Raw genomic sequence first — 13,160 nt, 5'->3', positions numbered from 1 at the left:
GAATTGGAGGAGAAAGATTCTATTGTTCGTTTTAGAAATGGATAGCAGTAGAAGCAGAGAACTGCTGACCTCTCTCTTTTAGAGGCTGCTCAATCGCTCTTTTCTATGCTTGAATTTCTTATAGTTATCATCAGATTTGGAAGACTTTATAATTTCCTTCTGTTGCTAAAAACTGGGAGAGGGAAAGACAAAAAAAAAAAATCTCTGAAAATGTATTTGGCTAATCATCAAAATTCATGAAAAATTAATCAAATTTCTCTAAGCCTAATTATTTTGTAGGCACACCCAAGGGAAAGCTGTTACTACAGCCTAACAACACATTAAAAGCACCTTTAAATAATTAAAGAGCAGTATGGATGTGTATTGTTTCCTGTATTTTGCAAAAAACCATGCAACTACTCCCTGAACTGCTACACTACTTGGAGCAGGACTCAAGTCCCCTCTTAAGAAGCTCCCGCCCTTTTTTCATTCTTTCAATAGCTCCCTTTTGCTTTTCTGATTCTTCATCTCAGGTTTGTTGGTTTGGATTTTTTTGTTTGTTTGTTTAGGTGGTTTTTTGGGGGTTTTTTTTGTTTTTTTTCCAATCTGAGCCTCACACAGTTTTTGTGTGGGGTTTGGGCTCCTTTTTTTTTTTTTTTTTAATGGGTCCATTCATGGTCACAGGAGCCAAGCTGCAGCAGAGAACAGCTGTCCTGCTGCAAGCATCTCCCTCATTACTCAACCTATTAATTGCTACAGCCAGACCGCTGCATCCTCTGGCCATTAGAACGGTATCTCTTCCCCACCATGCCCCTCGGTCTCCATTACCTGAAAGGCTAATAATGCATCTTGCAGACAGAAAAAGCAATCTCTGCCTTGCAAAGATGGGGCCTATTAATGAGTTGACCGGTCGGTTAGCTGTTTCCAGGAAGATGGGCTAGGCTAGGGTGGGAGCGAGAGAACGGGAATTGCTGTTGCTGGCTTTTACTCTGGGTTTCCTGGGTGCACCGGGGCTATTTCAAGCCCGTGTCTTTAGGCACGCTAGTTTGCAGGGTGCTGGTCTGCCCTGCATTTGAAAAAGTGGCAGCCCCTTCTCTGCACCGTCTCCTGCGTTCAGAAAAGGGGGGGATTTTCTTTTTTTCCCCCCATCACACAAATACCCGATGCTCGGTCCTGTACGTAAACTTGAGGCAAATGTTGTCAAAGCCCTTGAGTGAACCTCGCGTGGGGAATGCAGGAAAAAAAGAAATTCAGCTGCTCCGCAAAGCTCAGAAATGTTACACCTGATGAAGTACTGCAGCTGCATTTTTAGAAGGATGTGTGTGGTTTCTAGATGGACGTGATCTTTCAAAAAAGGAGCAGTTCTGGAAAGGCCAGCCTGGCCCTCCCCCGTCCCCCCCCCTTTGCTGCCAGGAGCAGCGATCTGTCACTCCTTCATTAGCCCCAACGTGGTGGGCAGCGAGCGGGGACCCCCAGGTACCCCGGGAAGGGCCGTGGCCCCACCAGGCTGCTCCCCCATGGTGGGGTGCCCTTTTCTTTGGGGGACACCGCAGCGCTCTGATCTCCGTCAAAGACCGCCTTCATCTCCTCCCAGACTGAAATCAGGTCTCATTAGGGGATGGATTTCAAAGCCAAGAAAATGCCCCTTATCTTTTCTCCCCCAAATCTCCCAGCTGAGCTTTTCTCCCGCATACATTTCATATTCAAACACAAATGAGGCCGCAGCTTTGAATCCCGGGGCAGCTTAGGACTAAATCCCCCCATGGCCGCGGGAGCCCTGGCTGGCCGCAGTGCCGCTTCCCACCGCCCGGTCCCGTCCTGCAGCACGGTGCTGCCGCAGATGCTCTCCCCATCCTCCTCCCTCTCAACTACTGCTTTCCAGGGTCACCCAATCCCACGTTTTCACCTTTTCCTAGTCCTGCCAGGATAATTTTTATTCCCGGTGCCAACCCCCCCCCACCCCCAATCTCATGCAGGGACCCGCTCGGGAGCGAGCCCGCGTTATCCTGATGCAATGTGATAGCCCCGCTCGCGGGGATCGCTTCCACTAGCGTGCTGGAGCGGCGTGGGCAAATCCTGCCTGGCCTCACCATCGGGCAGAGCGGAGCAGTGCAGCTCAGGCTGATGCCGAATCGCTTCGGTCAATGCAGCACCCAGGAGGGTCTCGGTGCTGCAGCTTCACCTGCGCATGAAGATGATGATACCCTACGCGAGGGATAGTGAAGCCTTGACTTAGCCCAGATAATCTCTTCCCATCTAGGGTCTAGAGGTGCATTAAAGCTGAATCTCTCCTTCTGCTAAAGCTGTTGCATCAGCGCTAGGTGATGCGCCCAGTCCTCAAAGGTGCCGTGCGGGAGAGGCGCGATGCAGAGATGTGTAACAGGCCTGGGAGCTGGGGGGGGGGGGGGGGTCCTCCTAGGGTTCCCACCAGCTCCTGCCTTTCGGCAAGTTACTTTGTGCCTTGTTGGGTCCTGTTTTCCTTAGGGGGCAGCCAGGGATTCACAGGGGAACCCCTCAGCCCACGTTAGCTACTAACTGGTGTCTGCGGTGCTGGTTGATTGTGTACACTGCAAACCTTGTGAGGAGCTGCAGCTTAATCGGGTTAATGGTGACGTTAACCTAGTGACACTGATCTCTTACCCTTCCAAAAAAAAAAAAAAACCCGCTGTGACTCAGCAAAGCTGGATGTTAATACTTCACACACCCCAAGAAAGGCTTTTGTAATGTGTAGCCTCAGGACACAGCGAAGCCCTCCATCGGGAACCGGGGGGAAGAAACGCAGAACAGCGAAACCCCCGACACGACCAACACCCCAGGACAAAGCCATGCCATTTCCCACCCAGGCTGGGTCCCCTCCCTGTCACCACCATCCCCGCTCCCCCCATCCAGCCCCTTGCCTGGCCGTGGGGCAGCAACGGGCTGTGCCAGGCGGGTGCTTTATTTCGGGGTGTGCTTTATTTCGGGGGCGTGTGGGGGGGGTGGGGGGTGTGCTTTATTTCGGTGGCTGCACTGCTGCATGAGGCTGGCTGCGATGCTGCGTTGGTACCACCTCTCCGGGCACGCGTTGGGGTGGGCTGGCGTTTCCCGTTTGTGCCGGTAACTGGTTTTATTGCAGCTGCGCTCGGCAGGGAGCTGGACTGAGCGACCTACTGCTCTTCTCTGCTTTTGGATCTCTGGAAAGGCTGAGGCTTGAGAGGTTGGCCCTCCTTGGGGATGGGCTCGGTGAAACAGCAAGCCCTGGCTCGGTTCTGAGATGCCTTTTAAAGTACTTTCCTAGAGCTATTCTTGTTTGTGGGTGATGTTTAAAATAGCCGGTTTCATTTGTCTAACCGGGGGATTTGTAATCCCCTGATTACAGTAAGTCAATATAACTCAAGGTAAGCAGCGCAGGGTACATCTCCGCTCATTTACCTTCGGTAGTTTAAGCAGCTTTTCAGCTGCGTTTTCTGCTGAGGGGTTTTCGGGCCCAAGCCAACGCACTCCCCTTTGGTGGCGTTCAGGACCCTCTCAAGCGCGCTGCGGGGTTTGCATCTGATGTGAACAATTACAAATTGCTCAGACTTTCCCCCTGGACAGCTTGGGGTGTGCCAACCCCTTTGTCCTAATTTCAATGTAAATTGTGAGGGGCGGTGATGACACATCACTCGCCGATGAGCTAAAACCCACGTTAATGCTAAAGCCGCTCCATCACCAGACTGCAGCATTAGTACAGAGACGAGCCAGGAAGGAAACAGCTCAGAAGCTGCAGGCTGAATTGGCAGCTCGAAAATGCTGGAGGTGTAGTCCAGGGGCTGCTGAATGAATGTAATTGTGGCTTGCCCGGCCCACAACAAATGGGATTATTATGTTTTCTTAAGAGATAAATCCTGTTTCTTATTTCAGGGAGCCCTGAGAGCTCTCAGTGCAGTTCTGCACGGGGGAGGACGGGGCGAGGACAGCCCGCCCTGTGCATCCCCCAGCCCCCCCTCGCTTTCCCCTTCCGTGCCCTCCGTGCGATTTAAGCCCAGGGCGGCGGGGGCACCAGCAGCAGAGCAAAAGCAAAAGAGAAGCAGGTCGTTCAGCCCTGGAAAAGGAATCAAACCGTGGGCGGTGGGTGCGCAGGAGCAGTTTGCCGGGGGCAGCCCCCGCTCGCTGCCCCTCCTCGCCCCCAGCATCGCTCCCATCGGCGCCTGGCCGTCCCCGCACGCAGATGGGGAAGGGAAAAGCGGTTCAGCCTCGTGTTTCTCGGTGCTGTTTGCTGCCTCCCTCCCCGTTCCCCCCGGCTCTGTGCTGCTCCGCTTTCTCTCGTGTGCCTGCGCGTCCAACCCTCGGGGCTGAGACATCACCTCGTCTAAAAAGCCAGTGTTTCCCTCTCCCAGCTGCAACTGGGTTGCCTCCAACTACAATCGGTCTAACCAGTACTACTACAACAGCCCCAACTACCACCACCACCACCGACACAACTACCACTACTACCGACACAACTACCACTACTACCGACACAACTACCACCACCACTACAGCCGCCACCTCTCCACCCGCCACCACCGTCGCAAGCACTACAGCAGCTACAGAGAGGGCTCCGGCAGCCACCACAAAGCAGGAGTTGGGTACTGCGCTTTCCTTTTCCTCTAACCCCTCTAACCCTACCGGGACCTTCCCCGCATCTTGCTCAGAGCAAGGATTAATAACGGGCACAGGGAAAATTTAAGAGATCCCGTGCTCTGCGAAGGGCTTGGCGAGGAGCCGGAGGTGGCACAGGCTCAGGAATCGAGGTGCACAAGTGGTTCCCGGCAATTTTGGGGGGGGGGTCTCTGTGCCACCCTCCTGGTCTCGGTCTCAGGGATAACACAGTCCTCCCCGGGGTGTCGCGATGCTGAATTAGCATCAGTGTTTGGGAAGGAGGTGAAAGGCCCTACAAAAGTATTATCTTGTTTCTTATTGCCATTAAAAAGGGGTTCTGTTACTTTTATAGAAGATGTCACTTCAAATTTAGCACATCGGCCGGTAGCTGAGAGACCTGTCATCATTTATACGAGTCTTTTGGTTTATGCTCCGGCTCTTTGCGATGTACCCTAGCCATAGCCCACAGGAGAGCTGGGGAAGCGTTTAAGTTACAACACGCAGGTGTGTGCCAGGTATTTATCAGGTCAAGATAAACTTCTCATGCAATCAGCTAGAGCGGGATGATCAAACTCTGTTTTGGTGGAGGCATATTCTCTGCTATACGTGTTTTACTGAGAGGTAGAGAGAGATGTATCTCGCTGAGCCTTGTTTTTAAAACACCGCTATAATGGTATCTACAGTTAATAAATAATTATGGATAGTTACAGTCAGGTTACTAAAAACTAAATAAAACTAGCAGCAAAAGGCAATGCAATCAAAAGAATTCCGTTACGCAGCTGGAGAGGATACACTCAAAAACGCACGTGCAAAAGCTACAGAAATCTTTGTTAACTCTTCATAAAGAGGAAATGAAAATAATAGTAATGAATCTCAAAGTTGACACCCATTTAATTCAAGGAGTTTGATTAAAGCAGTTCAGACCCTTTTCTTTATATTCTTGCATAAGATTAGCTCAGGATGGCTAAAAAAAATACCCACCAAAAACACAACGCTGGGAGGACCAGCCTCCGCCTGACCCTCCGCAGTACAACAGATTTGCGAATCAGCGGCACGTTTCCTGCTCTGCACTGATTTCCTTACTAAAGACGCAGACCTGAACTGAGAACTGTGAGTTTGGGTTCCAGCACCTCCCCGGCCAGAGCAGCCTTACGCTGCGCAAAGCTGCCGGCTGCAAGTAAAGGGAACGCACGCAGGGAGCTCAAAACAAAATCGCCTTAAAAACTGGTGCAAGAAATCCAGAGGCAGCTTCATCGCTCTATGTCAGGCCATAGCAACGAAGCAAGATTGCTACCACAACGCAGTTACTATTTAGTGACTATGTGGGAAAACGTTGCTAATTGAAAACAGGCAATTAAGTGGCGAGCGCACGCTGCCGCAGAGCAGGGAGAGGAGACGGGAGGAAAAGAGCTGCGAGAGAAACCGTGCGCGTCCCGACCAGCCTGGGGACACGAGGGAAGGTGCTGAGCTGTAATGCGGGCAGACAGGGCGACCGTGGGGCGGCACAGGTTGGGTTTGTACCAGGGATTCCAGGTCACGTCCCCGACCCCGCAGCGTCGGGTCCCTGCAATTCCCTAAAAGCCGCGTAGCTGGCCTCGCCCCAGGGACTGCGGTTACTAACCCGTGTTTTGTCAAACCAAAACCTGAGCTACACCCTGGAGTAAATAATAATAAGAATCATCATCGTGAAACCAAGGTGTAATTTATCTGACATCACTTAAACACCCACTAAACTAGTGGATTAGCTCTACTTCGCTAGAAACGAAGTTCATCCGCCCTCCAAAGCAACGTCGACAATCCTTAACTTCAAAATCAGAAACGAGTGACTTCATTGCCCCACTGGCTGTCTCCAGACCCAGTAACGTGACGATATTCTCTCCCAGTCTTTCCTTCCCGGTTGTCACAGTGAGTCCGTGTGCACTCATGCAGGCGTCTCCCGCGTCCGTTTGGGCACGAGGTTAGTCAGGAGATTTCCCTGCTGACCGAAATCCTCAGGGAAGTGCCACAGAAGCCTTCAGACTCCAAAGATAAGCTGAGTGCAGTTGGACTAAAACACCAATACGCCAGGAGCTTCTGCTACCAAACTTCCCCCGAAAGTTTAAAGTTAAGGATCTTGACAGGAACAAATACGTCCTTAGGCACGCTTGTAGGTTAAGATCAAAGCATTAACTTCAGGAATGATTTTGTAAGGTTTTTACCAACACCAGATGCTAGGTGAGGTTTCATTCGTGTATAATCCAAAATACTAACTCCTGTTCTAACCTGTCCACCAGCCACCAATGGATCGTCCATATGGGACATAAGAGCTATGGCTAATAGTAACTGGGCAAACATCACCTGGAGCCACAATTACTCTGCAGGAACTGACTTTGTGGTTAAGTATATCACCAGTAAGCATCAGATCGCGTGGGGAACTCTATAGGGTGGTGATGCCAGTAGAGATCCTGCCAGCTCCCATGGTTGCAACCTATTACTCGGTCTTAATTACTGTGTGTGGAACGATGCTCTATGGCCACGTGGAGGATGGGAGAGGAAAAGGCAGGTCATGGTCACGGCTGTTTAGAGCGCACCAGAGCTCATCCTGGCACTTAGCGAGTCCCCCTCCTTGCACCGACTGTCGCGAGGTGTTGATGATATGTAGACGAGCAAGGTCGTTCATTTGTGAACTGTTCATTGAGCTGGGCTGTACGCAGTCACTACGTAAAGAGCCTTAAATATGTGTGTCTGTATATATATATGTGAAAGGGGACAAAACTTTGAGGGAAAACAAATGAAACCTACCTAAATTGGAGAGCAGTTTTAAATGCCTTTCAAGATGGGCTTCTTGAACCCGGAGTTGGCAGAATCATCTATGATCCCAAACCTCCTGTCGTATGGGATATCGTTGTCTCTTAAAATTTTAAGGCTACGTACTTAGTCTGGAAACTCAAAGCCAGTATTTCTGGGTGTAGTACTTGTTTAGAAAAGATGTTTACATGTTGTTGGTTGGTTGGGGTTTTTTAATAGATAGGCAGTGATGACTACTGCTTATCTCCGACTTTATTTCCCAGCCATTTCGGCCCTCACATCATCTGGTGTGCCGGTCTTATATCGGCATTTAAAATAAACCAACTAGGGGTAATCATCAACAGCAAACCACGTTCGGTCATTTACAACGTCGTTTAAGAGATGACCTTGCTTTCTCCTTGAGACAATTCCTAATGCGCAGCCAGTGCCTGGTCTCGCTCCGCAGCCCGCAGGGATTTGTTATGCAGCGCGGGCTGGGCTGTGCTCAGCCTTCCCCCCTCTGAACTGGTTTCCATAATTCAGGATACCCATCAGCCTTCCGAGCCCTAGATGCCATGCATCCCACCTCCCAAACTGGTGCCAGCCCTGGTTTTTTCCCCATCGCCAGGAAGCCCAAAGCGCAGGCGATTCCCTTCCAGAGCCCCCGCGCTGAGTCTGGGCTCGGGATGCGGCAGCAGTGCCCTGGTTTACCCTCATCAGGACCTGGCCGAGAGGGACGAAATCTCGGAGATTTCAGCCCTTCCCAACCAGCCGTGCCTCTCCTCCCTTCCTGGTGGCGTTTGAAGCAAGGAGCATGCTTTTGGCCTCAAAGCCACATTTCTCCCTCCCCGCAGCACTGCCGAACTGGGAGGCGCGCACCTCCAGAGCCACAGATCAAAGCCCCGCTGCAGGCTTTCTTAGAATTCAGTGGTTTAATGCTCAGCATTAAGCTCATCAGCAAACGATTCCCGGCACGGTGCAAAGAACAGGTCATCCCTGGATAGACCCTGGGATCCATCAGCCCACAAACATCCCTCCTTGAGCTGAAGGGCTGGACCCCTCTCGCCCCCAAGAGCAGCAATCTGCCGGCTGGGGCGAGCAGTCTTGCAGCACGTTTACTGCACCGTCCAGCTCATTCAAAGCCTCCTTAACCGACCAGCAAAACTGCTGCGCAGGTAACGCTCCCAAAAGCACAAGAATTGGCTCCTTTACTGAGTCCTGTAGCACCTTCACCCAGCTGAGCGGGACCAGGCAAATTCCAGACCTTTTGCAGTAAACACCCAAATATCCAGACCTGAGGCTGGGCAGATAAAGGACCTATTGGGTCGTAAAAGTAGGGAGAGATCTGAACAAGCTACTGGGATTTTTTCCAGTACGGCAAGCAGGGATGCAGCAAAACCCACACCATATTCCTGCATCGCCGATTTTCTTCTATTCTCAGTGAGTAATAATCACGAAGCCGTTAATAGCTCCTTGACCATCAAGCTGTATTACTTCTGCTCAGCGGCTAGGGATAGCATAATGCATTGCCTGCAGTGTCAACACGGTAATCTCTCCGAGCCTCCCGCGGCTGGGTTTGATGTGCGGTTTCTGTTTCTCAGGTAACAAGACAGAGAAATCTATCCCTGTTAAAGCTCAGACCCCTTCCTCTGTGCAGCTGGCGAATCTGACGCCGGGAATGATGTACAAGCTGTGGGTGTTCCCCATATGGTCTAGCCCCAGCGAACACTCGTACATAACCTTTACCACCAGCTCAGGTGAGACGGGCTTCAGCCCCGCCGCGGGGTACGTTTCCGAGGCATGTCACATCCATCACCGCCGACGTCATTCGCGTGGTGGCGGGAGGTGGTTTGACCATGACTGCATGGAACAACCCTCATCCACCCCCACCCCCTCCCGCCCCGGCAGCCCCCCACCCCCATCTCTGCCCTTATTAAAGAGCCACCCCCAGCATCGCCGGGAGGTTGCTCCACGTTGCACGGAGGAGGAGGAGGAGGGGAGCCCCAGGAGGGCACGGGGATCCCTTAGAAGGAAAGGTCTTTGGAGAAGATGCTCGTGTTGTCGCGCGGCTCTGCTTGAAGCCCCGCCACCGTGCGTTTGCACTTCCACCCGCCTGTCGCTACGACTCGTGGTGATGGTGGTTGCTTTGGCCCCGGAGAGCGTGCAGGCGTCCGGCCCCAGGGTATGGCGGAGGGGCAGGACCGGGAGGGGGAACGTGGTGTTTGCGGAAGACCTGGGTCACAGCCACGTGTGGCGTACGCCTAGGGCTTTCCTTCCTCCAGGTACCTTTCCTCTGGCAACTTCGCATTTAATTGCACAAGCAATTTTCCAAGCTTAGCACCTGAGTGATTTTTACAGCTTTCTAATTACGGGCTTCCTACACTGCCCACCGAATGCCAGAGAAATACCCTCATTGACTTCCGCAGGCATTGAATCGGGCTCTGTGCATTTATAAAACTCCACCGTTCACACTCGATGAGTTTCAGTAAATCAAAGCAGCTATAACAAACTCCCTTTGTATTCACCCGGGGGTTTTGCCGTAGGGATCTGTGCACAACGTCTGTCAAAGCACGGGCCTAAACAGCTGAAAAACCAAGGAGCGAGCAACACCGGAGCAGCCCACACTGACAGATGTAGTAGGGAGAGGCTGTGGTTTTCAAAGAGCTAAAATTATTTTGCTCAGATCCAGCTGTGTAATGGAAAGCTCAAGCACTTCCCAGTCTCTTTGCCGAAAAGCGCAAAAGGAAAATGTAATTCACAGCAAGGGAGCGCTGCAGGGGGAGGTGAGGAGCAGCATCCCTCCCCGCGCACCCCCGCGCACATCTCATTTGATGTCCAAAAATTTGGCAAGCCATAACACCACCGAGTAATTCTCTGTCGTGCCAAGAGGACACAGGGACAGATGGCAACCGCTGGTTTTTCCGCGTGTCTAATGCTGTCCAACACTGAGAAATAACCAGCGAGAGCTGACCTTGGCTCTGTCCTGCCTCTGCCCGTGCTGAGGTCCCACGTGCCTCCTCAGACTGCTCCATCACCCTGTGACGTGCTCAAATCCACGGCACAGCGGCCCCCTGGAACACGCTCGGCTTTGCAGAGAGCCGTGTTTTCAAAAAGGATTTATTTTCCCCGGGGTTTTTCCCCATCGCTCCGCTGCTGTACGTGCCACACGGCGCGGCTGCCTTGCCTCGGGAGTTTTCACAGCTTTGCGTTGGCAGGGCTCGGCTCGCAGACACGCAAACTGTCTGCAGGTTTCGAGTCCCTGCGCTCCCAGCCCTTTCCTGCATCGCAGAGGCTGATTCTGACCCCAGACAATAACAGAGACGATTTTTCAACTCTGACTCTCTCCAGAACAGCTCCTGCTGCAGTGTTGCATCCCCAGTTTTACTTCTGCTTCTGGACCCTCCCCTGACTCAGAACTCGCCCCCAGCCCCAACCTGCCTTTCTGGGTAACTGTTTCCCAATCCGGACCCGTCTCTTTTCTTTTCTCTCCTGCTTTTCGCCCACTTTGGGATCTGGGCAGAGAGGGTGCAGCCCCCTGCACAACAGACACGGAGGGACAGGAATCGTTAGAAAGAGGGGGATTAAAAAAAGCAATATCCTCGGCTGATTGATGCTGGCAGTCTCGATGTGTCTATTTTCTGTAACTGAGGGGTTCCTACTGATATCATCCTTGAGACTAAAGGATGGGGCCACCCTTGTCCCTGTGATAGCGGCCGATTGGTGACCTGAGCCCTATCACTGCGGGATGCAGGGAGCTATCGCCGTCCCTGCGTGCATAAATGCTGCAGATCCATTTCTTTGCTGGCTGGATACTGCTGACACAAGTGTTTGGCCCCTGCTGACAATCATATGCCATCAGGAATGTTTTTGACAAAAAAAAAAAGCACTGTTTGGGTTTTTTTGTGGGGTTGTTTTTTTAAATGTTTTGCAAATAGCTAGGTTTCTTCAGTTTGAGGGGAGATCAATAAGAAGTCCACCTGCACTGTGGCTGCAGGACACTGCCCTCCCGCTTTGCTTCCAATGAACTGACAGCTCAATAACCCAACAGAGTTCCTTCCAGTAGTAAAGGACACTTTGAAACTACAAACATGGCTTAATGCAAAGATACCTTCTAAATAAATAAAAAAAAAAAATTAAAAAAATTCCCCAGCCTGTACAAAGACCGGGAAGAGGATCACGCAAGGCTGGAGCTAGTGAGACTTTACATACCCAACGGTCTGCTTTACAAAGACAGACAAAAATTTTGCTGATCTTCTGTTGGTGGAACACAGTCAGCTTTGCTATTGGCATGGAACTATGACTGTTAGGTAACATGTTTTCTGCCACAAAGTTATAATTAATTTAAAAAAAAAAAGGTCACTGCAGTTGCATTTCAAATCAATACCTGTTGGATTACACAGCTGCTTTCCACTATTTCCCCTTGACATTGGCCTTATATTAAAGCAAATCAAAACATCCTCTCTGACAGCCATGTACTTAATCTTCTCTCTCTGAATGCTGCAATGACAGTCACTCGTTTACTCTAACTACAAGATTGCTGTGACTATAATTTTGTCATCGTGTGTTGCTTTTTTGGGAAGGATGGCAATTATACCTCTACCTTGGCGATAGGCAGTGCCATGATCCTACTGCAAGATCCCCCGGTGACTCGGTACTCAAAATCCTCCCTCCCTGTAAAACTCAGCCCCAATCTGCGCGGTGGCACCGACCCACCTCTCAGGCTGCTCTGGCATTTTGTACCCTGAAGACCCCCTTAGCGTTGGTTTCAGTACAAATCCCATCCCATCAGGACTGCTAATACAATCTCTTGCCATTTCAAAGCTCTCCAGTAAAGCTTTCTTCCCCTTTCCTCCCCAAGCACTCAGCTAATTGAATCCAGTTCTCAGCTCCGCTCTGTTATAATCTTATTCTCTCCATTATAAAAAAAAGTGCATCTTTGAGGACTACGTAGCTCAGGTTGTGCTAAAGGTAAATATTAAATGCGGCAGGATTAGAGAAAAAGCAGCCAAAGGGAGCCAAGGCATCATTAGGCGAAGCTGCTTCCACCCGGCTTCCCCAGGAGCTCGGTGCCGCTCACAAACACAGAGCGTTCAGGGTCCGACATCATTTCTTTAGCAAATGGTACTCTTTCTTGTCATTCTCCTCTTTTATCTGAATTTCTTTGTCACCGTTTGGCTGCAATTACCTATTGACAACGTGGCTTAGATTTCATCCTAAGGAAAGCACCTCTTCTCTCGGGTTCAATTTTGATGGAATAAGTATACGCTTACAGCCCTGAAATGGTGTGGGTTAGGAAAGTTTACCAGTTCAACCCATTTTTTAAAGCTGTTGTCTCTCTTACAAGAGCCTTTCGTTCAGAAGACATTATCAGAGAGCTATCTTTTATGCTTTCTTTGTAAGGACCATCCTGGGTTTTGTCACGGGGGCACCACTAAAGGATGCTCACTGCGCTGTCCTGCCCATTTCAGGCAAAGCCCTGCTAAATCCCAGCTCAATCCCATCCAGCTCAGATCTTCCGCGCTCCTGCCAGGAATACCTATCTCTGTTTGCATCGCAGTCTGGTTAAATTTAGCCCCCCTGCTGCGCTGAAGGTTATTTTCTCCTCTGCTCTGTCTTGCTGAATGCAAAGTGCATGTCAATGAGAGCCAGAAAATGGCAGCTTGTTGCTATTTATAGGACGTGGATTTGTCTGTCTGACCGCGTACGGGAGCTGCAAACAAGAACTCAGAGTACGTGAGGGAGGACACGGCAGTTAGGAGCTGGAGCTTTGCTCAGGGAACAAGACACCTCCTTGCTTGGGATTAATCGCATTA

General features: G+C 51.0%; 1 protein-coding gene across 33 annotated transcripts in view; it reads left to right on the top strand.

Moving 5' to 3' along the window:
* NFASC (neurofascin) overlaps nucleotides 1-13,160 on the top strand; it is a 97,113-nt gene that overhangs the window by 70,712 nt on the left and 13,241 nt on the right. For 16 of the 33 annotated variants that reach the window (XM_054803995.1, XM_054803991.1, XM_054804000.1 and 13 more), the window contains 3 exons: nucleotides 4,338-4,568; nucleotides 6,855-6,971; nucleotides 8,949-9,104. The exons of 12 other annotated variants lie outside the window; for them this stretch is intronic. In XM_054803995.1, the coding sequence (XP_054659970.1) occupies nucleotides 4,338-4,568; nucleotides 6,855-6,971; nucleotides 8,949-9,104 (504 nt within the window). The remainder of the gene's footprint in view (nucleotides 1-4,337; nucleotides 4,569-6,854; nucleotides 6,972-8,948; nucleotides 9,105-13,160) is intronic. 5 more of the 33 variants (XM_054803998.1, XM_054803997.1, XM_054804009.1 and 2 more) reach the window with 1 other exon arrangement.

This window comes from Grus americana, chromosome 25 (assembly GCF_028858705.1).
Source record: "Grus americana isolate bGruAme1 chromosome 25, bGruAme1.mat, whole genome shotgun sequence".
NCBI classification, from domain to species: domain Eukaryota; kingdom Metazoa; phylum Chordata; class Aves; order Gruiformes; family Gruidae; genus Grus; species Grus americana.
The sequence above is the reverse complement of the archived record's forward strand: the minus strand, read 5'-3'. Positions and strand labels throughout refer to the sequence as shown.